The sequence below is a fragment of the Monodon monoceros genome, unplaced genomic scaffold, assembly GCF_005190385.1.
Source record: "Monodon monoceros isolate NGI ecotype Baffin Bay Population unplaced genomic scaffold, NGI_Narwhal_1 Super_Scaffold_18, whole genome shotgun sequence".
NCBI classification, from domain to species: domain Eukaryota; kingdom Metazoa; phylum Chordata; class Mammalia; order Artiodactyla; family Monodontidae; genus Monodon; species Monodon monoceros.
The window spans coordinates 139,210,755-139,235,323 of record NW_021703774.1 but is presented as its reverse complement, the minus strand read 5'-3'; the positions used below and the strand labels follow the sequence as shown (position 1 = coordinate 139,235,323).

Genomic DNA, 24,569 nt, shown 5'->3' with positions numbered 1-24,569 from the left:
TATGCACACTCTTATCTCTCTACTCTTCAGTTCTGTGCCAGCAGCCCCCACCCTCTCCATACTGGAAAACAAACAAACCAAAAAATAAACAAACAAACTATACGTAAAACATATACAGAAAGGGCATGTTAGTTAAGAAGTTTTAGTCAACCCACTACTAGAAAATTGCTCTTTAGTATAATCTGTAAAAGACTACAAATGTACTGTTAACAACGTCCAGCATTAAAGGAGAATAGTTTGAAATATGTATTAGTCAAGCAAGTTGAGTAAGTAGCAAGTGAAAAATAGATACAAAAAACCCAACAGGAGTTTCAAATTTGCAGAATCAGAATTAGTCTCATGATTTCACAATTACTTAGCCAACATTATTTTTAAGGACCGGTATGATTTATTTAGTTCACTTCTTGTTGCTAATTCAAAAGTAGTGGCTTCCCACTTAACAATTGCTAGTATTAGCAGTGAAATGTTTTACTATTCCATGCAGGATATATCTTTATAAGTTGTCGATTTTTCCCTTTAATTCCCATTGAGAACTAAATAAACACTAATAAGAACAGTGAGAATTCTAGGGTAAAGTGAAACTCAGAAAAGGATTTAAATAATTCCAATAGCTCTTCATAGTGCTTCTCGCTGTAAGAGATAAGGAATACTCCATGATTCCGTACCAAAAATACTTCGGTTTTTTATCAGTGTTATTCTGGGTCATGTGTGTATTCCTTAAGTTTGTATGACATCTAAAAGAAAAGTGATATTTTGTCTAATAGGAGCTTTTGCAATAGTAAGATGGACAACAAAGAATTAGTTTCCAAGAAAAGTTGGCTTGATTTCAGGGACTTTATTTCCTTTTCCACACCTGGGTTTAGGATCTGAAGTAGGCAAATCAATCTTTTTTCCCCCTAATTTAACCAATCCCAAGTGCATTTGTAGCCACAGATCTTTAAAAATCAGAATTACTGAAATCTGTACAATTAACTGTTTAAAAATCTAAATTCTCAGTGTAGAAAATTCATTAAAATAAGGTAAGCTTGTTTAAATTTTCAGGGAAATTCACTAATTTAAAGTGTGTCAACTAGGTAATTAAGGATCCAAGAAGGTAGAAAGACAGATTGTCACAAAGTTATTGTTACATTATTTGATAATTTTTATAAACTACTTTGTCATAATGGAAAAAGGGAAAGGATTTTTATTCTTATGACTACTTGCAACCCTCCATTCTGACCTTTTTATACTGTCATTGCCTTTTCCACAAGTAGGAGGATAATGTAAGTGGAAGGATTTGTAAAGAGCTTAAAAAAAATAACCTCAATATCTAACTAGCTTAAATTAAAGTCTAGAGCACCCAAAGGATATAAGTCATGCATTGTGAGGCAAGAGATCACAGAGACAGAATGAACAAACACTTGTACAACTATCGGTTTATCACCACTAACCTGCATGAACATATGGTCACTGAAGAGTTATTTAAAATTCAAACTGCAGCTAAGTTCTATTTTCTAAGTCAGTATTTTAAAAAATGTATTTTGTTAATTAAAAATTGAAATTATAGTACCTTTGTCAATCCTATTTCATTTAATAGAACTTTCCCTCTGGAGGGAAAATATTACAAGAGATTTCTTTTAGAAATGCAAGGCTTTCAAAAATTAAAAATACCAGAAAATGGTATTTTTTCCCCCACCTACAATAAAAATAATATACAACTACACTGGAAAATAAAATCAGTTTTTTTTTTTTTTATTTCTTCCTTTTATATGTTGGTCGGAATTCATTCTTGAACCTATCAAACAACACTGAAAAAAGATTTCTGAAACTGGTGACAAAAATTAATTTACAAGTTAGGATATATGGTATCATTAAGCTTCCAAATTAATAGCAAAAATTCTAGCATTTATAAAGTAACACTGCAAAATCATTTCAAGATTATATTTTTATTGTGTTGCAACCTGACTTTCAATCATGCAACAACAAAAATACATGTACTTAAGTGTCACTGTGGGTTGCATGGCTGTAGCATAAGAGCATCTTGTCCTCCTTGAACCCCATTCCAGATATTCCACAAGTTGAAGGAGAAACGTCTTAGGATTAGGCCTACAGAGTGTGACCCTAGGCCTAGAGAGTATAATCCACATTCCTTTTCCAAACTGTACAGAATAAAAGAGTTTATGTGTACCTGTCTGCCTACAGAAAAGCAACAGATATTAGAAACAACTGCACTTATTTTTTTCCTGGCAACTAGCATTTCAAATATTATTTTAGATCAACTTTTAAAAGATAAAAAAAGGAAAAAAGAAAAAAAAAGAAGAAACCAAACTCTTGTTGAGAAATACATAAGAATATTTGTCTGCAAAAATATTTTCAGGACACTTTTCATTTAGAAAATGGTATACTGTTTTCAAGTCCTTGAAGCTTAAAATATATTTGGTAATCTAAATAGCAGGACGCAGAGAACAGTTTCAGCCAACTGTGGCACACAATGGCACATTTACAGAATTTTAAGTATTTCTTTTAATAATTGATGTAGTCATTTTGAATCATTCTGCATAGGATATCAGGTGTGAGCAGATTGCATTAACGCTGCTTAAACATTTCAACTTGTCAGTATGGCCAACTCGATTTCGGAAATATTTGCAGTATTTTCCCATCGAAACAGTAATAAAGGCAAAATAAATATATGCCACTGCTTTATAATCACCGAACATTAATGAATATTTTATGTCTTTTTAAATCTCCGTTTAATTTAAAAGGGTGAAATTAAGTCTCCTCCCTGCAATATGCCAATTATCTGTAAATCAAACAATAACTTGGCTATTATGCTCCTTTTTGTTAATATAAGAGAAGCTAATTTGAAAACACTGAACGGCATTTTTAGACTATCAGTTTAATAGTCCTCTCTGCCCCCTTGTGGGAGAAAGTTGAAACACACTCAAACTATAGAAACTGGAAATGTTAAAACAAAAATGCAAAAAAACAAAAAAATGTAAAATTCTGGCTGTAAATATTGCAATCAGAAAAAAAAAAAAATAAGGCAGTCTATATGTACCCTTCATGCGATATACTAGTCTTCAACTTAAAAAAGGAAATCAACAACAGAATGAAATTTACCTCTTATTATCTTTGCTGTTCTTGATTAAACTGGGGTTATTTATTTTGAAACTGAATTCCTTATTTAATTTTATTCAATATATAATTTAAATTTCATAATCATGAGGCTCCCAGAATAACTCTGCGATAGGGCCAGAGTTAAACATTATTTTTAATATAAAAACGACAATGATTCTTCAATGAATTAAAATTTTAAATTTAGAGAACAGAACATCCATTATAGAGATTAAAAATGAAATGGCAATTAATATATTTAAAATCCTGAAAAAAAATCAAATAATTTAAACCTATGATTCAAATTAGGGGCCAAGAAAAATCTTAAAGATCTTAGTTACTAGTCAACAAACTATTCAAGTGATAAACAGAGAAAATAAACTTCAAGTAATGAGTTATTTACGCCAAATTCAGAAGTTGAAATTTATTGATAAAACATGAAAAAAGTAAAACCATTAACAGTCATTACTGAAATAATTCATATACTTCCGAAAAATGATTAGGGTGAAAACAACTTGTTCTTTCAATATGACATTAATAATTAGTTGAAGAAATGTAGTCCAAGAAAAAAATTTATGAAATAATCTAAGATTAAACAAGATTAATTTTCTTTATAAAAACATGAGTGGACAATGACTGTTGTCTTCATAATTTACAAGGGGTAATGTGACATAATCATAATTTCACTGTCTCTAAACACAAGTCTTGTCACATAGCCTTACACATTTTCCCCCCCAAAGCAGATAAATTACTAGCTTTTAGGTAGGTGGGGCCACAGACAAGAAGTTACCTCTTCTCTCTTGCGGGAGGTTCTTTTTGAAACAGTGGCCCTGGTTGGTCACATTGATGAAAATGTTTACACTATAAATAGATTCTTCTTAGATACTCTGAGCTAAATGACTGGGTTCCCTACAGCATCTCACGAATACTGCCCAAGGCTGGAATTCAACTGCTTAAGAAAAGCCTCCTCAATTCCTTTTGGAAATAGGCAGGATACACACTATAAATAATATGTTTGAGAGCAACCTTTCAAATAAAGTATACGCATGTTCGAAAATGCATGCTGTCGATAATCTCCAAATTAATATTCTGAATAATTACTATAAAACTATGAAATATATAACAATGTGTTTTTTTTAAGCAGGGTTTTAAAAGTTGACTATTTTAAGAATTATCAAGAGCTTTCATTTACAACATCTATCTTTCTAGGTCAAGTCATTTAATGTATCTACAGTAATCACTGATGCTCAAGTTAATTAAAATTAAAAACCCAATAATGAAACATAAAGAGAGTTTCCAACCAGAACACATAAGCCCTCTTTAACAGGGTCAACATTAGCTATAATGAGCTACCTTTATTCCTTAGCTGTGAGACATAACTCACCTCTTGAATGGTACTGCTTCCTGAGAAGTTCAGGTTGTACTCCCGCTGGACTTCTCGGTGGGTGATGATCAGCATGAAGTTTTGATTTAATGACTCCTGCAGGGCACTGAAAGGGCTGAAAGAGAAACAAGGAACTCTGAGATGAACAAGTCCTAGCTTGCTTTACGGTTAGCGAAAAAACCCCAGGAGTACCATAACCTCCACACAGGCATGTCCGGGCCCAATGTTATCATCTTTTCAGCTCCTAAAGGCAAGAGAGCAAGCCGAGAACAACCAAGGGGAGTTAACCTGTTAACTCCTTCTCTACCAAGGTGTTTTTAAACTTCAGTTATAAATACTTTGCATACATAAGAATTTTGACAAGTCATGTGCTGCTGTCTGCATATGTATTTTCTCCAAGAGAAGCAAATTTGTCAATTATATTAAATTCCAAATATGCTACTAAAATGTATACTCAAAAACTCTGGTTCAATTCCAAATGAAACAGCAGTTCTGGAAGAACAGAAATTTGAAACTATTGTTTATACTCATGAGTGTCATATAGGTATACAAATACAGTTTCAGTAAAAATTGAGAAAGTATGGAAATCTACAGAACTTTAATTGCTATACCGAAATTCCTTCAAGATAATTGTGCTTTCACTTACAAGTCAGAAATACCGAGAATTCAGAAACTGGAGAATTCAGAGCAATATTAAACTCTGTGCCAAAGTTCCAAAATGTAAGAAATGTGTCAGAAACATGAAGAAGAAATGAATTTAGCCACATCAATTAAGAAAAATAGGCCATGGTTCTATTTGTTTATAACAATATTAAAAAGCACCATCGGCAATGAAAATAAAAATGTGTCACCATTATGTATGAACAATCTGTATTGCTAGTCTCAAGTGTAGTGCTAGTCTCTCTTCCATGCTATGCTTTAGAAGCAAAAAAAATATACGGTTCTGGCCTTCATCACTCCTCCTTTGCCAATATGTAACTATGTGATAAATATAAATGCAACATAAGATTAGAATTAGGCAGTTAATCTGTGTGTCCCAGTGTCACCCGAGTTCACAGGTAAATTACAGATTCAAAATACCTAGGAAACACCTATATACAGCATGAAATATTATTGATCAAAGTCAAGGGAAATAACACCCCACTAAAATAGAGTTTCTTCAGGCAGGGACCTTTGTCTTTGATCCTTACCACTTAAGCATAATGCCTGGCACACTGCAGATAAATATTTATTTAATAATGAATAAACTGTAAATTTTCAGAAGGCAAGAGTCTTACTCATATCTGTATTTTACACAGCAATGCTGCCTTCTGGAAAACTACCATGGGAATTAAGATTTTGATTCACTTATTTATCTACATTAACTGAATGCCTCGCATTATTCCAGATGCTAAGGAAACCAACCCAAATAATACACAGTTCCTGTCCATGAAAACCTTCACAATCTAATGAGGGTAGACAGACACGTAGACAGCCATAGTATAAAGTGATAGATACAACTGAGGAATTGAAAAAAAATACAATGAAAACCAAGAAGGAAGTGCTTAACTTTGCCTCAGTGAGAGGGGGAAAGGGTTAAGGGAAAGCTTCAGAGGAGAATAAAAATATAAATTGAAATATAAAGGATAAGTAGGAACTTAGAGTTTATTAATTGGAAGCGACTAAATTTTTGTTTTATTTGGGGAAAGGAGATGGGTGGCACTTTTTAGACTAGGAAATAATAAATGGAAGAACGCAGCATGTTCATTCACTCAGTTAACATATATTTATTGAGCGCATACCTATGTTTATGACACTGTTCCAGTTGCTAGGGACACAGTTATGACAAAAAAAAATGGTCCCTGCTTTCATGAAACTTATATTCTAGTAAAGGAAACAATACTCAAGTAAATAAGTAACTTTAGAGAATGCTAAGTGCTATGAAGAAAATAAACAATATTATAAAAGGTATCAGAGGGGTGGGGGGAAGGAAATTATTTTCAACATAATAGTTGAGGAAGACATCTCTGAGGAAATGACATTTAAGTTGAGGCTAGTATAAGAAAGAGAGAGCAGGAATCTGATCATGTAGGTCCTTGTAGACCACGGTAAAGGACTTGGTGTTTATAGTAATTGCAAAGGAAAGCCATTGGAAGGTTTTACACTGGGAAATGGTTAAGATCTGACTTACATGTACATTTATACATTATTCTGGTTGCTCTGGCTACACTGCAAAAAGAGTCAAGGCAGGGCTAGTCCCAGCAAGAAGTGATGGTGGCTTACGCTAACTACAGAGGCAGAGAGTGAAGAGTTGTCAGGTTCAGATGTATTTTAGAGGTAGAAGCCAGACAACTTACTGATGGAATGTGAGAGAAAAACATAACTCTAAGGTGGTCGGAGCAAGTGGAGAGATGGAATTGCATTTAACAAGGAAAACTGGGTTAAGAACAGGTTAGGTAGAAAGTTTGAGAGTGAAGTTATGTATATATCAAAGTTTTAGGTGCCTATTAGAGATCCAAAAAGAGATATCATGTATAGCCTTGTATAAGAGTTGAGGGTTAAGTAAGAGAGCTCGGAGCAGGAGAATCGACAGCACATACAGGAACCTGGCCCCCCACCCCGCCCCCCTTGTCTTCAGTTTCCGTTTCTGCAATTTCAGTTACCTGCAGTTAACCAAAGTCTGAAAACATTAAATGGAAAATTACAAAAATAAACAATTCATAAATTTTACATTGCAGGCTGTTCTGAGTAGAGTGATGAAATCTCACGCCCTCCTGATCCATCCTACCTGGGCCATGAATCATCCCTATGTCCAGAATACCCTGCCCCTTAGTCACTTAGCAGTTATCCTGGTTATCAGATAGACTATCATAGTGCTTGTATTCAAGCAACCCTTATTTTACTTAATAATAGCCCCAAAGCACAAGAGTAGTGATTCTGGCAATTTGGATATGCCAAAGAGGAGCCATAAAGTGCTTCCTTTAAGTGAAAAGGTGAAAGTTAAAAAAAAATTGTATGCTGAGGTTAAGATCAACAGTAAGAATGAATCTTCTACCAATGAAATTGTGAAGAAGGAAAAAGAAGTCTGTGCTAGTTTTGCTTTCTCACCTCTACATGCAAAAGTTATGGCTACAGTGCATGATAAGTGCTTAATTAAGATGGAAAAGGCATCATATTTGTACAATAAGATATTTTGAGAGAGAGAAAGTCTGCATTCACATAATTTTTACTATAGTACATTGTTATAAATTTTCTATTATTAGTTATTGTTGTTCATCTTTTACTGTGCCTAAGTTATAAATTAAACTTTATCATAGGTATGTATGTATAGGCATACCTCATTATATTGCACTCTGCTTTATTTCGTTTCACAGACTGTGTTTTTTACAAGTTGAAGGTTTGTGGCAACCCTGCACTGAGCAAGACTATTGGCATCATTTTTCCAACAGCATTATTTTTTAATTAAGGTATGCACATTGTTTTTTTTAGACATAATGCTGTTGAACACTTAATAGGCTACAGTATAGCGCAAACATAAGTTTACATGCACTGGGAAACCAAAAATTCATGTGACTAACTTTATTACAATATTTGCTTTATCGCAGTGGTCTGGAATTGAATCCACAATATCTCTGGGGTGTATGCCTGTATAGGGAAAAATATACTATACGTAGAATATGGTACTCTCTGTGGTTTCAGGCTTCCACTGGGGGTCTTGAAATGTATTCCCCATGGATAGAGGGACTACTACAGATAGTATATAGATTTTGTAGCCAAAAGGAATCACCTAGGCAAACAGGGCTCTCCTCCCAAATACGGCACAGCTTTCAGACTACCTCATGTCCTACCATTAGTATTACTATAGACTGCCTCTTCTCTGAATTCATGTATCATATCCCTTATTTAATATTTATTTATAGTGTGTTTTGTATGGTTTGCTTTGTTTCACGTGTGGAAGTCCTGAATTTAAGACTACAAGCCTTTTGAGAGTAAGTATCTTTATTATTCACCTGTATTTCCCTTGACACTTAGCATACTAAAAGGTGATTCAAGGCAATCCTATAAACACTTAAGGAATAGTTCTGCATATTTGGAACTCCACATAAAGAATGACTAATTCTCATTTTTTAAGCCTACCTCTGAAGTGCCATTTTACTCAAAAAATTGTAGTTCAGAAAGGTTAAGTAATTTCCCAAGGCTATGCAGCTATAAAAAGATGGAAGCCAGTTTTTAAACTATATTTGATTCTGTGTTCTTCAGCATCCTATCTCCCAAATGGCTAGGCTGCTTTAGGGATACAAAGATGAGTAAGACCCTGCCTACTAGGAGTTCACAATTCATTCATTCTTTCTATAATTATTTGATTCTTATTTGTAATAATACAGGAATCAAAGATATAATCACTGACCTCAAGACAGACTATTCTGAGAGTTAAAACAGATGTGAGGATTGTAGAGAAGAAAAAGAGTACTTTGAAGTACTATGAAGAAGAATGGATAGTAAGGGAGGGTGGGAGGGAGGGAGACGCAAGAGGGAAGAGATATGGGAACATATGTGTATGTATAACTGATTCACTTTGTTAAAAAGCAGAAACTAACACACCATTGTTAAAGCAATTATACTCCAATAAAGTTGTTAAAAAAAAAGAATGGATTGTAATTTGACAAGTATATAATAGAGGTGATTTCAGACATGGACTAGTTTGAGCAGAGATGAGATTGGAGAATACAGGGAAGGGTGGAGAAAGCAATGAGAAAGAAGTATAAGGGGATGTAAAAGAAGGGTTTCTGAAAGAGGAAACTTGAAAAACGTTAAAGACCAACATTATGGGGGCTTCAAATGCTGGGCTAAGGAGCTCAGAATTCCAGAAGTCTTGATTATTACATAGATAGATCCTCCTTTATCTTTACATATGAATCTATACAAATGTTTAATACCTTTAGTGCTTTCCTTTATGCAGTTCCTTAGATATGTTTCTTGATGTTGACTGGTAGACTTGTGCAATAACTTTGTAGAAAGGTTTGCCAGGACCAGCACTGACTGCCAAACTACGTTAGAAGAACACCAATTTAGTCTAGTTCCGTAATTTCCCAGGAGCCCTGGGGAAGGGTAAGTTTGGCAAGAAAAAATATTTATGGCTTTAAACTCCTTGGGAGTCACAGAGTCAGATTTGAATTCCTGCTCCACTCCCTACTAGTTGTTTGACCTTTGTCTCCCACCCCCACAATAATTATTCTTTCAATACTATTTATTTTGTGTCTACCATATACAGGCCCTTATTTTAGGCACTTAACTACTCTGTAAATTGTTTCCTCTTCAGAAAAAAGAAAATAACCTTTACCTGATAAAACTCTGAATATTAAATTTTACAAAGCCAAGTGGGAATTTTTATTACATGTAAGTTTTAAGGTGGTCTATTATTAAAAATAGAATACTTTTGAGGGGTACCCATACTATAAAATCTTACAATGACAGTAAAACATTAACTAAAGTGTCTATGGTGGTTTTGTGCCAGTTATTTTTCATGTTTTAGTTTCATTTCTCTGTAGGAGTTGATAACGGGTAAAATCTTTTTTTTAATTTATTTTTTATTTTATATTGGAGTATATTGATTAGCAATGTTCTGTTAGTTTCAGGTGTACAGAAAAGTGATTCAGTTATACATAGACATGTATCTATTCTTTTTCAAATTTTCCCATTTAGGTTGTTACAGTAGGTCCTCCTTGTTGGTTATCTATTTTAAATATAGCGGTGTGTACCTGTCAATTCCAAATTCCCAATCTATCCCCCCTCACCCTCCTGGTAACCAAAAGTTTGTTCTTTAAGTCTGTGAGTCTGTTTCTGTTTTGTAAATAAGTTCACTTGTATCATTCTTTTTTAGCTTCCACATATAAGCGATATCATATGATATTTGTCTTTCTCTGACTTATTTCACTTAGTATGATAATCTCCAGGTAAAACCATTTCTGATGCATGGAACATAACTGTACATTATGCCTAATGTTATCCAAGCTCACAGGGTTCTTTTTAACACAGATCTTTTTGGGGGTTGATATACCACATTCATGTTCCTTGTGAGAATGTTTTTTATTATCTGCAACCTCAGACTCCAGCCTGATTCATTCACTTAGCCATTAATAATAATGGCTAGCCTTTAATGAGTGCTACTATGCATCAGGCATTAAGTAAGGGCTTTGGGTCAACTTTATGAAGTTTATTATTATCATTTTCTTGTTACAGATGAGGAAACTGATGTTAAGTTACTTGCTTAATGTCACACACAAAATAAGTAGTAGTAACTCTTCTAAGGTCTAACTCTTATGATTTGTCCTCCAGATACTGGGGAAGAGGACCCAGTAAGATCTTATTTCTGCCTTCATTGAGTTTACTGAGGAATGCACAGACAAGCAAACCTACAACCCGCATATGGTACCATTTGCTAAGAGCTCTAATACCACTTTTGCTAAGATGGTATGGAAATACAGAGGAAGAATACCTAAATTAGACCAAGGAGGAGGCAAAGGCTGTAAAGGAATTTACTATGGTGATTTGCATAATTTTCAAAGACTTCATTGCTAAAATATTATCTATAGAAATTGATTCTAGCTGCTGCTTAGCAGAATATGTTGAGCCCTTAGTTGCTGCATCTATGAGCAATTTTCTCCACAATAGTGTCTTCTAATAGTTGGTTAGGATAGTTAGCCACAGTTAATCCACCTTCAAGCAGTCTCTCTTTTACCTTCAAAATGCAAAGTCATTCATGCTCCTTCAACTTTGACCTTCAGAATAGCTGAGGGTAATTACCAAAGTAGGTGGATGAGAAATAATACAAAACAGTTTTTTGTTTCCCTTAATGGCATGTTTTCTCTTCAATAAGAGGGAGAAGGAAAGGTGTAAGCAAATGTAGAAATTTTTTAAAAGCAGTTGAATTTTAACTCAATGCAAGAAATGGTTTTAATAGAACATCTATTCTCTCCTTACCAGTTTTTAATTTTTCATTCTCTATTATGATTTTACTTTCAGTTTGAATATTGGTATTTACCAACAATGAGATGGTTGTTTCCACAAACAGACAACAGTCATTAAAACTTACCGTTGCTGTACCCTCAAATACAAATTGAAATTAATGTTTGAAATGTAATGAAAATCATATACATTGTCCCCAAGCTTTGAACTGGTGGTTATTTGCAAAAAACACAACACAGTGAATGTTAACATTTAAAAGCAATTAGTGGCAAAGTGCTAGACATTTTCACATATACCATCTCATAATTCTCCTAGCCAGTTTCTTAATTTTCAAGTTGGGGGAGGGACAGTGGGAGGCATGTGAGAGGGAACTACAAAAAGATAGATAGATAGATAATCTACCTCCTTAAAATTTTCAGTAGTATAACTAAGCATTAATATCTAAGCCACCAACAAAATTCTAGAAATAGTTTTGGCAGAACATCCCTTCTCTACTTTCTTTTCTGTCCACAAGTCTTGGACATTCATTCTGCCAATGAATGTCCACCTATGCCTGAGGGGATCCCATTCCAATTTAACTATGAGCATTTATCAGGAACAGAGAAGCCATCTGTAAAATATCTGTCTTCTAGTGAGTAACAACTTCATTTTAATTCACTGACTTAGTTTAACACACTTTATATCGCCATCCAGTTTTTTTTTGGGGGGGGGAAGGACAGTATGGGGAAAATTAGTGTACAGCAAATTTTAACACAGGCTCCAATAAATAAACTTGAAGTTACAGGCATTTTTTTATACCTGAGAACATAAAAAGCCATAAATTATTGGCCTCCATATGTCAAGTACTGATGAAAGCAACAACATTACGAAAATATATATAACAGCCTTTACTGTCTTGACTGCTTATTTCACATTGAGAGCACTTTAGTGATCCACTTACGCAGAAAGCACATGGATATTTTAATATGTATGACACAGTGATTTTTCAAGGTTAACTTAAGATTGCATTATGGTAGTGAAATGATCATTTGATCATCATGTACCTATATACCTGTCATTAATTCCTGATTAAAAAGAGGAATGGCTTCCTCCTGACAAATAGCAGCAGGCCCATAGGGTAGAACAGTAAAAGGCAGGGTGTCTTGCATCAAGGATAATAACAGTAATTTTAAGGATTTCTTCTTCAGCAATTCCTTGAATCAAGAATTCCCTCTTAAATCTTCAGTGGGCAGAAGATTTGGCCAGGCTAAATCAGAGCCTTCCTATGAAAACAGTAACAGTTCTAGGGGAAGCATTCATTGTTATAAAGTATAAATCCATCAAGATTAAGCAACTAGACTAGGAAAAACAACACATTCAGACTTGGGTTTCAGGGCTGTTATGGATTGGATGTTTGTGAATCCCCTCAAATTCACATGCTGAAAGCCTAACCCTCAATGTGATGGTATTTGGAGGTAGGGCCTTTGGAAGATGATTATGTTTATATGAAGTCATGAGGATGGGACTCCCATGATGGGATTACTGTTCTTATAAGAAGAAGAGAGAACAGAGCTTGGGCTCTCCCTCTGTCAAGTGAGGACACTGTGAGAAGGCAGCCATCTATCTGCAAGCCAGGAAAAGGGCTCTCACCAGGAACCACATCTGTCAGCATCTTGATCTTGGACTTTATAGCCTCAAGAACTATGAGAAATAAATGTCTGTTGTTTAAGCCACCCAGTCTAGGGTATTTTGTTATAGCAGCCTGAGCTGATTAACATAAGGGCTTTTAAGAGTTCTGAATTCACAGCACTCAAGTAAACAGATACCATCAATTCTGCACAGGCTTCTACTAAATGGCTATCTGTTTGTTAAATGGTATATACACATCCAAATTAAAATTCCACTCATTAAAATCCATTGTAGAAAACAATAAGTGTTTGTCAAAACTCATATAACTGGGGAATACTTAAGAACCCATTTATTGTATGTAAATTATATCTCCACAAAAAAATTATAAGCCATAAAAAGTACCTGAACAATTGGATAACCACTATTTTGGCAATTAAATGGGTCCCATATTTTTAACTTCAAAAATACAACACACTTTTTATCAACGTAAATGGAAACCATAGATTTTTTGCCATTGCTACTTAATAATACAATATGACCACTGACATATACGGCTGTTGTCCGTGAAATTAAATTTCTCAAATCAATGTTGTATATGTAGTTAAGATGAGTAAAATATTAACATCAATACAGAGATCAAAAAATCTCCTGTTTCATTCCTGCTGTGTGTGTATGCTATTTCTTTTCTTGCACTGGATATTTTAAACAAATATCAATGTAAAATAACATGTTTAGAAGGTTCATTTCCAATAATTTTATTTTTTAAATATGACCTGATATTGAAGCCAAAAAAGTAATTTTTTCAAATTATTGTGACTTTTTCTTATAAAAATATAAATAATAATCTCAGAAGGTGCTATTGAATTTTTCATTAATAATTTACAATTTATATCTTTCTAAAAGGCCCTACAAAATTTTCTCTCCTTTGTCTCTTTGGGAATATTTTATTATCTACAATGATCTTTTTATCCTTTCAGATATATCAGATATATATTCAGATAAATTAAAAAGCATGACACATGGCAATTTAAATTTCCATTCTAAACTTACAGAGTCATATGAGCTCTTGTCAACAAAAGACCAAATTTACTATAATTATGGATTATTTACACTAAAACAAAATAAGAAATCAATATGTAAATGTAATGTTTGTAGTAGCTAATGCAGCCAGCAATGACAGATTAGGTTCAAACAGCAATCAGTTTGAAAATCTGGCACATATGTAAATGAGCTAGGGACTTGATGTTTACATTTGACTGTATTTCATTCAGGATTTTTAAATTGTCTCAGGAACAGCACAAAAATAAAATGTTAATCTTTCCACTACAAATATAACTTGAGCCCTCATCATAACTGAAATTAGGTTTTGCTCCTGTCCAGCTAAACTAACATATGATACTAATAATTCTGAGCTGCAGATTACATCATTCTTAATTAACACTCTGCTACAGTTGTTAACATCCTCCAAGACACCATGCTATCATCACCACAAGTTCTGTAACAATCTTAAAACCACGTTTAACAAAGGTTGGCCTCTTACTCTGCAGCTACTTTTAATTGCTTTCTATGCTAGCAATTAAATATGTCTAGATAAACAAACATTCGGTTTCACATAATTCTTAACAACATTTTCATGAAGATTTCAAAGTTCAGGTGTCCTGATGTCTATAATTACTGTTTATCAATATAGAGATATACTGGATTCATCTAAATGTACTAACCAAAGTATATAAAATTAATCAAAATTTGGTAATTAGCGGTGATAGTGATATATTGTGATCCATCAAGTAGTTCATAGCAAAACTGTCAAAACATAATTCTATTCATCTAGACAAACCACGAAGAAAGAAAAAAACTTACAGATACAATGGTTTTTGTTTCATGAATTAGTGACCAAGTTTCTGACTGTCCATGAAATCAACCATAGAGAATACCTGCAGTTCTTTTTCGAAGTGTGATGTTAACAAGCTAATCTCAGTACTCACTGACCTATCAATAGGCAGTAAACTATATAAATGGGTTTGCTACATCAATCCAATTAGATGTCTTGTGATCTCCACCAATGCTTTAATTGGGGACAAGTTTCTTTCATCCAGAATGCATAACTATAGGGAAATGTCCTCTTCTTAAAATAAGCCACTTTTCAAGTAGCCCCTTATTAAGAAACACTTACCAATCCAATACTTCCTAATTTCACTTTTACAAAATCTAATAATAATGCTCACAAGAATTAAAGTTGAACAGTAATCACCATAATGTACTTGAAACACTGATTATATTAATTTATTCTTAAGAAATTAAGAGTTACTTTAAGAATGATACAGCGAATTGTTATCAACTACTTACAACACTGGTTAAACATTTTCACAGATGAATATCCTTTGTGAAAACAAACAAAAAAGAAGTTGTTTTGTAAAGCATTTTGGAAGAAAAAATTAACCAATCCTTTCAGAACATTTACTTGCATATGTAAAGTTTCCCCTTTCTGTACCTCAGTTCCCCTAGTCATAAAATGGGACTAGATTAGATGATTGCTTTAAATCCTTCCAAAGATGATACTCTAGAGCTTTCTTCTAAGTCAGAGCTCTGATGGATATGACTCTTGCATTAAGGGAGAACACCAAAAATTGAAATAGCAGGATACAGACTAATAAAAAGTAAAAAATATTATAAGGATTAACATCTGTGCAGAGATTGTGAGGTGCTGAGGAAACAGAAGTAGGATGAGAGCTATCTGAAAGCGTCCTTAGAATGTCCTTGTAGTAAGTGAACCCCACAATAGTTCCATGTTACTGTTCAGTTATCTTTTTAGTTGGGATAATGGGGGGTGAACAAGTATCCTGAATGGCCTCACTACAGGGTGGGAGAGATGGGAAAAAGAAAACAAAAAAGAAAAAAATAAACTGTTTGTATGAGTATCAGTACACATACCACCCAGAGGGTGTCACCTCTTAGCTAAAACTGAGGCTAGAAGCACAGCTGGATACCTATTACCACAGCTAGTTATAAGGAGAGATAGAAGAGGAATAGTTCAGTTTTTCCCTTAATTATACCAGGCTTAATGGATTCAGTGAAGTGCATATCCAACGTAGAAGGTTAGAAGAGACCTCAAGGATCATGAGAACAATGTTTCATTTGCTTTTCTTCAAGTTTTTGCCTCTGTTTACAGGGTGAATACTATTTCTGCCCATGCTGCTTCTCCTCACAAAGGAAGTGTTTTAACACTTGTAGCATTTTCTCCCCATTCTAAACCTGCCTCCTCCAGAGAAAAGAAGAGACTATTATAATTATTCACAAGGTCACCTTGTACTAGGTTAGGCTTCACAGAAGGCAGGGGATGAGACCAGCAGCTTCCTCTTCCATTTCCTATGCCCTAGTGCACTAAATTCCTTTCCACTTTTTATCCTCTGTGGTAAACACCCCTGGATAAGGTTTGCCATGAGCTCTCTAAGCTATGTTTCCTGCTGTGACCAGGTTGGTGAGGCAGGTCTATTGCATCAGTCCTTAAGGCTCTGAAGACCCAGTCATAACTCTTTTTATAGGTCACTTAAGCATGTGGGTCCTAAGATTTAGATCTGGAGTGAAAGGTAAAAGACCTCACTTAGGACTCAAGTCTAAGCCACATGATCCATTTGGTGCTTGTCTGGCTACTAAAGCAGTTTCTTTTTCCAGTCATGGAGCCTCTTTATTTTCTGGTAACATCTGAGGCCCGGAGCAGAGGAGTGACCTGCCCAAAGTTAAACAGTGATTCTGTAGGAGAGCTGGGGCTAGAACTCAGATGGGGCTAGGACTCGGATATCTTGACTCACTACTCCTCAATTTCCTTCCACAGTATCCATCAGAAAATATAATATCCTACTCTCACCTAACTCAAGGCTACTGTCACCTGCTTTCCCACCAACGGTTTTCCAAGGACAAAAAAGGGCCACATATTTTAACACCAGTGGTTTACTTAACTATCACAGGAGTCCCAATTAGAATTTACTAATTGAATTTACTAATTGAATTTACTGAATTTACTAATGCTTGCACAAATAGCAACTAATTCAAAGTCAGAATTAAAAGCAACTTCACAACTCAGAAGCCATACAAGAGGACCATATGCTAGACTGCATGACCAGAGCTCAACAATACCCTCATAGAACTCAACAAAATATTAATGGGAACCATCCTCCCAGTATAAAAAGGTCAAAGTTCAAAAGCAAGACTCAATTACTACTTGTAAAAGGGACAGCTACACATAAGGGATACCTTATTTTCTGTCAGCCTGCCATAAAAATGAAGACAATCTATATAATTAAAATGGAGCTGGACATTTTTAGCACTTATTAGAATAAGACCAAAGCAAGTTGAAAAGACTGTCTTTTATTACCAAGACACCCATTCAGTCCTTTTCTAGCAAGGTGATCATTAGTAATACCAAATCCAGAAATACTAAACCTTCTCCATTTATATTTATACATGGCCTGAGGGCTTTGGCGCTAGTTATTTCCCTTGCCTAGAATACTATTCATTCTGCTCTTCACTTTAATGGTTCCTCAATCATTCATGTCTCAGTTGAAACAGTACCTCTTATGAGAGGGCTTTCCTGACCTTACAACTTACAGTAGTCACCCAATTACTTCTTATCATATCACTCTATTTCAGTTTCCTGCAAAGCTCTTGTTATCATCTGATAATTTTTCTGGTTTATCTTATTTGTAGTTTGTTGCCTGTCCCTCCACCCTACCATGTCTACACATACTATATTGTAAACTCCATGAAAGCAGGTACCTTGTTGTCTCGTTTCTCATTGTATCCCTAACACCTAGAACAAGGACATAACACATTTTAAGATGGTACTCAATCTATATCTAGTAAATGAGTGAATAACTGACATCCTGCATGAATAAATGAGATGGACTCTCCATTTATCTGAAAAACACTTTATGATGAGTCTGACAAACAGCAAAACAGCCAATGGAGAGACTACACATGCATGGATAAAAAATTAAATGCCTCAATTTGTCATGAAACTTTTCATATTCATTACAACAAATGTTTATTAAGGGCCTCTATATAGATGGCACTCTCGTGAACTGAGGGAGATGCTCAGTAAGAATGCCCTTGCTCTTTACAGCTTGGGATCTGGTTGGAGAGAGGACAGCCATATAAGAAATAATACTAGGGAAACTAAGACCCAGAGAAGAAAGATGTTGCCTGAGGCCACAAAACCAGTGTAGGACAGTTCTAGGATAAACAGTGTCTCACTATAAAGCCAGAGCTCCTTCCATTACTCCATACTTTGATGAGAAAAATGAAAAGGAACACTGGACAAAAAGGCTAAACTCAGGTCAAGAAGTGGAGATTGCCTAGTTCATTACATTTATGGGACACTTGTAAGATCTTCGGCTCCCCAAGTATCTTATATCTGTTCCGCATGATGCTTGATATCCCTCCATTAGAACTTTACTTCTTACCTTTGGTCTCTCTTAGGAGGCAAACATCCTTAGGCATGTAGCACTTCACAGTATTCATTCCACAAATAGTTCTAAGTACCTACTATATTTCAGGCCCTCTTTTAGCTGTTGAGGATACAACAGTGAACAAAAAATAAAGTCGCTGATTTCTTACAGCTTTACATTGTAATGAGGGACACAGACAACAAATATGAATATATTACTAATATTACTAATATAATGCATTGTTGTCATAATGTAAGATAAAGGGAGAATGTATAACAGAGGGGCTTTTTTAGCCAGGGGAATCAAGAAAAGCCTATCTGAGGATGTAACATTTGAGTAGAGGCCTGAATAAAGTAAAGGAGTAAGCCAAGTTGATAAGTGGTAGATCATTTCAGGCAGGGGAATAGCAAAGTGCAAATGTCCTGAAGTTGAAGCACACTTAGAATGCTTAAAGAAGAGCAGGGAGGCCAGTGTGGCTGGCAAGATACAAGCCAGAGATGAGAATGATAAAAGATAAAGTTAGAGAGTCAGGAACAAGATTATATAAGTCCTTTATATACCTTAGTAAGGAACCTGGATTTTATTCTAAGTGCAAAAACGCAAATGGAGGGGTTTGAGCAGGGGAGAGACATAATCAAGTTATGGTTTTTGGTTCATTTACATCTTAGACCATTTGAATGCTGGGAGAGGTGCCATTTGAAGTAGTGGAATAAGGACAGGGGAAAGAAGAGGTCATTAAATGGTAAGGCTGAGAGAAGGCAAAGAAAAGTTTACCTACTCATTTTTATTATCTATGGTTATAAGTGAGATTTACACACAATTTTTTCTTACATTATCTTTTTCTAATTTTGGTAACAAGATTACATGAACATTAACTTTTTTTTTTTAATTTATTAATTTATTTATTTTTGGCTGCGTTGAGTCTTCGTTTCTGTGCGAGGGCTTTCTCTAGTTGTGGCAAGCGGGGGCCACTCTTCATTGTGGCGTGCGGGCCTCTCACTATCACGGCCTCTCTTGTTGCGGAGCACAGGCTCCAGACGTGCAGGCTCAGTAGTTGTGGCTCACGGGCCTAGATGCTCCACGGCATGTGGGACCTTCCCAGACCAGGGCTCAAACCCGTGTCCCCTACATTAGCAGGCAGATTCTCAACCACTGTGCCACCAGGGAAGCCCTACATGAACATTATAAAATAAGATAGGTAGCAGTCTCACTGGGAAGAGTTTGTGTAAAATTTCTTTATGGAAATCCTCTGGGGTGGGGGAGGGTGAAGAAGTGGCATGTGAAATTTTTGACTATAAGTTCAATTTCTTTGATGGCTATAATTTTTTCAGGTTACCTATTTCTTGTATTCATTTTAGTACTTGATAGTTTATGCAAAATTTTCCATTTCAACTAAATTTCAGATTTTAATAAGCCATAAAGATGCTTATTTTATTACTATTCACACACATTTTTGTTTTAAAACAATTTAATTTATTAATTTCTTATTTGTTTTGTATTAACTTATTTAATAATTATTTTATTAATCAAATAATCTCTTCTGAATCTGTAGTTAAGTCCCCTTTTTCACACCTAATATTTTTGTGCTTACCCTCGTTTTTTCTTGGCTTGGTTTTTCAAGCAGTTATTACTTGTTGATTACTTCTATCATTAATTTCTATCATTAATTACTGCTTTTAAATCTTTCTTTCCTTCTATTTTCTTCAGACTTACTCTATTGTAATTTCTCTATTTTCTTAAGTTGAACATACAATGCAATTGTTTTCTATCTTTCTTATCTTCTAATTAGTGGACTTAATATTACAAATTTCCCTCTAAGTACCACTTTTGCTATATTCAAAGTTTTAATATATAGCACTCTTATTTATGTTCACTTCTGAACAGCTAGTGGTTGCTATCATGATCTCATTTTTACCCATAAATTATTGTGAAGTAAATTATTTGTAGTATCCAAATGTATGGAGAATCTCAGAGATACCTTTTTATTATTACTTCACTTCTAATTTTATTGCATAATGGCCAGAGAATGGGTCAGCATGATAGTGATTCTATGATACTGGCTTTGTATTCTAATACGTGGTCAATTTTCATAAGTATTCTATATGTGCTTAATTTGGTTATTCAAATAATAAATAGCCTACAAAGATTTATTGCTTAATTCATTAGTTTCCATAAGACATTTGTATATAATTGTGGTTGAACTATTTCCCCTTGTAATTTTGTCAATTTTTGCTGATTTGTGCACACAAGTTTACAATTGTCATATCTTCTTAGTAAACTGTCCCTCAATATTATTTGCCTTAAATTCAATTTTATGTGATATTAATATTGCCACACTACATTATAAAAATTAATATTTGGCTTAAATATCATTTCTTATACTCTTTATTTTCTCTTTTCTGTGTCATTTCTTTAAGAGATATTTTTCTGATAAACAACATATAGCTGACTATTCTTTTTTCTTCTAGAAGCATGCAGGTTATTTTTCTTTAGTGTTTATCCCCTTAAGTTATAACATTTATACCTAGGTTTATACTTTTCTAATACAGACTGATTTAATCAGTAGCTGTAGCTTTCTTCAAACAAGAACCTAAACAAGCTCTCAATAACTACCCTCTCTCTGCCATCACCTAACCACTACCTCTAATTCAGTTTACCCATCTGCAAAATGTGACAAAGAACACCTATCTATGATTTATTGTGAGGATTTAATCAGATAATATAAAGGGCTTGGCAAAAAGCCTGTCTTCATAAATGATAACTGTTGTGTCACTATCACTTACCAAATACTTTAACTTCATATCCTTATTCTTGTAACTATTACCTATCTTCTACTGCAGTATTATCTATAATTTACACTTTTCAACAACGATTACTTAACAGCACTGAAATCCAGAATCCAGAAATGTTCTTCATTTGCTCCAATCTTCTATTCTTCTGCCTTTTCTACTATCTCTAAACCTGCCAGGTAACTTCAACACTTAACCCCTGGACTCTACCCTGCCTCCCTGCTATAGACTGAACTGCAGCCCCCAACCCTAGAAATCTTATATTGAAGCCCTAACCCCCAATATGGCTGTATCTGTAAACAGTCTTCAGGAAGTAATTAAGATTAAATGAAGTCATAAGGGTGGGGCCCTAATCCAATAGGATTGGTGTCTTTATAAGAAGAGGAAGAGAGACAAGAGGACTACAGTACTTGCTTGCTCCCTGCCTCCTCTACTTCCCTTCCCCTACTTCCTTTCCCTCCCTCCTTCCCCCCTACCCCCATCCCCCCATATGAGGATACAGTAAGAAGGCAGCTGTCTGCAAGCCAGGAAGAGAGCTCTCACTAGAAACTAAATCTCACAGGAACCCTGATTGGGCCTTTCAGCCTCAAGAACTGTGAGAAATAAATATCTATTGTTTGTCACCCAGTCTATGGTATTTTATCATTGCAGCTTAAGTTTAGATACTCCCATACCCTTTTTGGTTTCACTTTTTCAAATTTTTCCTATTTGCTGTCTCTTCCTCCTCATAATTCTAATAATTCTTCAGTCTCTTGACCCTGCTCCTCCCTCAACTTCTCTCTCCCTTCAGAGTTGAATTTTCTGAAAATAACAGTAACTCTAATCCCTCATTTCTCACTTATCCATTAAAATCTACTACAACCTGGTTCTTATTCTCATCTTCCTACCAAAAATAATCTTAATAAATTCATTAATTACTTATAAACCAAACTGATGACCTTTTAAATAATTATGATCCTACTTGGAATACACTGCAACATTTTGTAGCATTGTACATTTGAGACAAAAAATATAGGCAGTAAGTAGTACATATTTTTCAGGATTGTCTCAGTTCTAGACATGTGACTGAATTACATATGGGACACACACCAGTGAAAAGCTCCACTGGCAAGTAGGAAACAGGTGTTTATAAATAGAGACTTGTCATCTATATTTGTTTTTGGAAATTGAAGTATTGAGAGGAGACATCAGGGAGAATGTACAGTAAGAGGGATTGCTGAAAACAGAATTCTGAGGAACACCAACTTTTAGAGCAGATGAAGAAAAGAGGTGATTACTGGATGAATCAACCTGAGTGGCACACAGGACACCAAAACAGTGCAGGAAATTTTCTTTAAAGAGATGAATTAAGGGGACTTCCCTGGTGGCACAGTGGTTAAGAATCCGCCTGCCAATGCAGGGGACATGGGTTCAAACCCTGGCCCAGGAAGATCCCACATGCCATGGAGCAACTAAGCCCATGAGCCACAACTACTGAGCCTGCGTGCTTAGAGCCTGTGCTCCACAACAAGAGAAGCCACCGCAATGAGAAGCCTGCGCACCGCAACGAAGAGTAGCCCCTGCTCACTGCAACTAGAGAAAGGAACGAAGACCCAACACAGCCAAAAATAAATAAATAAATATATATATATATATATATATATATATATATATATATAAGCTTATATATACCTTAATGAATAGGTTATAAGCTCCCACAGGACAGAGCTTGTTTTCATCTAGTAGGTAATCAATAAATCTTTGACAGACTGAATTTTTCCTATAATAATATGAAACAGGTATAATTAACGGTCCCCATCCCTTCTGATTTTACCATGATTTACAGTATAACCTGAAGTTGTGCCATAGGGGTACTGCATCACCTTTGAATTAATTAGTGAAATCTGATTTAAAAAGTTTTAAAATGCATTTCGACTGTTATAAAGATTACGATTAAAGAGTTTGCTCTTAAATTCTCAAAAAGCCTGAAATTCTGTTTTCTGAAAAACATTACTTACTTTAAAATAATTCTAAATATAATTCAGTTACAAACACTTATATGGTAATTTTACTGCTGTTAGCTTTAAAAAAAAAAATGTAAATACAAAATAAGACTCAATTAACGGGCACCCCCTAGTGGCAGTAAAATCAAGTTAAGAAAAAAAAATTTTATAAGACGTGGTTTAAGATATAGCGCTCACCAAACCTTGAGAATAATATTGTTTGTCAGTAAACAATTTAAAAGCATGTTATTTTATATCTACATTTTACTAAATAATTAATAGTGTATGGTAACTAAAAGTTCATTCACACACCAAAATTTCATTAATATTCTTGAGAACTACACTAAGTGAAATAATGTATATAAATACCCTTCAACAAGTATATAATGACAATTACAAGATATTTTTTTAAAAATCTCATTATAGAGAACAGCTTCCAAAAAAGAAGGCATCTTTGGAATAAAGCTTTATATATTTGTGTCAAGAAACTGGAAGCTATAGTAGATGGAGGGTCAGATGGAGATTTCAGTATCAGAAGTATTCACTGATGACCTTGAACAATCCACAAAACTCTTCTAAACACCTCAATTTCCTAATTTATAAATTAGAGATGTCAAAATCAGCCTGTAATCTTGTAGAGTTGTTATAAAAATCAAGTGAGAGTTGAACGAAATAGATTACTATTGGTATTTACTAGCATAAATAATTGTAATAATCATGCTTTGTAATTTCACATATAATGTACCTCTCCTGCTTAATGAATTTTTACAACGACCCTGGCAACTAAAATCAATGCTTCCTATTTTATATATGAAAACTCTAAGACCCTAACCAAGCTGGGAGTGTAATCCAGGATTTTTCTCTCCAGGTCTTGTTATCTTTTATATGACGAGATAGATTATAATCATATTACTTTTCTGATTTGGTCATAATAAATTTTGTTTAGGAGTGATACTATAATACCAGTGTTGTCTATAATACCAGTGTTGTCTAGTCCATTGAGAGAAGACTGATACTCTATAAAGAAAGAACCTAATATTTGCCATTTCATTGGAATTGGAATGATGGAATCCAGCGACAGGACCTCGCCATAGTTTTGCACTGCAATTAACAGGCAGGTTATTATGCAGTTCCCCTCAGTCTTCCAACATCCACTGACTGACTTGTGTCAGAGAAATAAAAGAATAAAACCAATTAAATATCAAACCAACCACCTAAATAAAATACACCTTTAAAAAAAATCCCAAATCTGAGGTGAAGAGAAGACAATTCAGGGAACAGGTCTAGGGTAGAAATATAAATTAGAGATATAAAATTGACAGTG

General features: G+C 34.6%; 1 protein-coding gene across 1 annotated transcript in view; it reads right to left on the bottom strand.

Moving 5' to 3' along the window:
• Nucleotides 1–24,569, bottom strand: part of FAF1 (Fas associated factor 1) — a 476,898-nt gene that overhangs the window by 229,386 nt on the left and 222,943 nt on the right. The window contains exon 10 of the mRNA XM_029230785.1: nucleotides 4,478–4,613. Coding sequence (XP_029086618.1) covers nucleotides 4,478–4,613 — 136 coding nt within the window. The remainder of the gene's footprint in view (nucleotides 1–4,477; nucleotides 4,614–24,569) is intronic.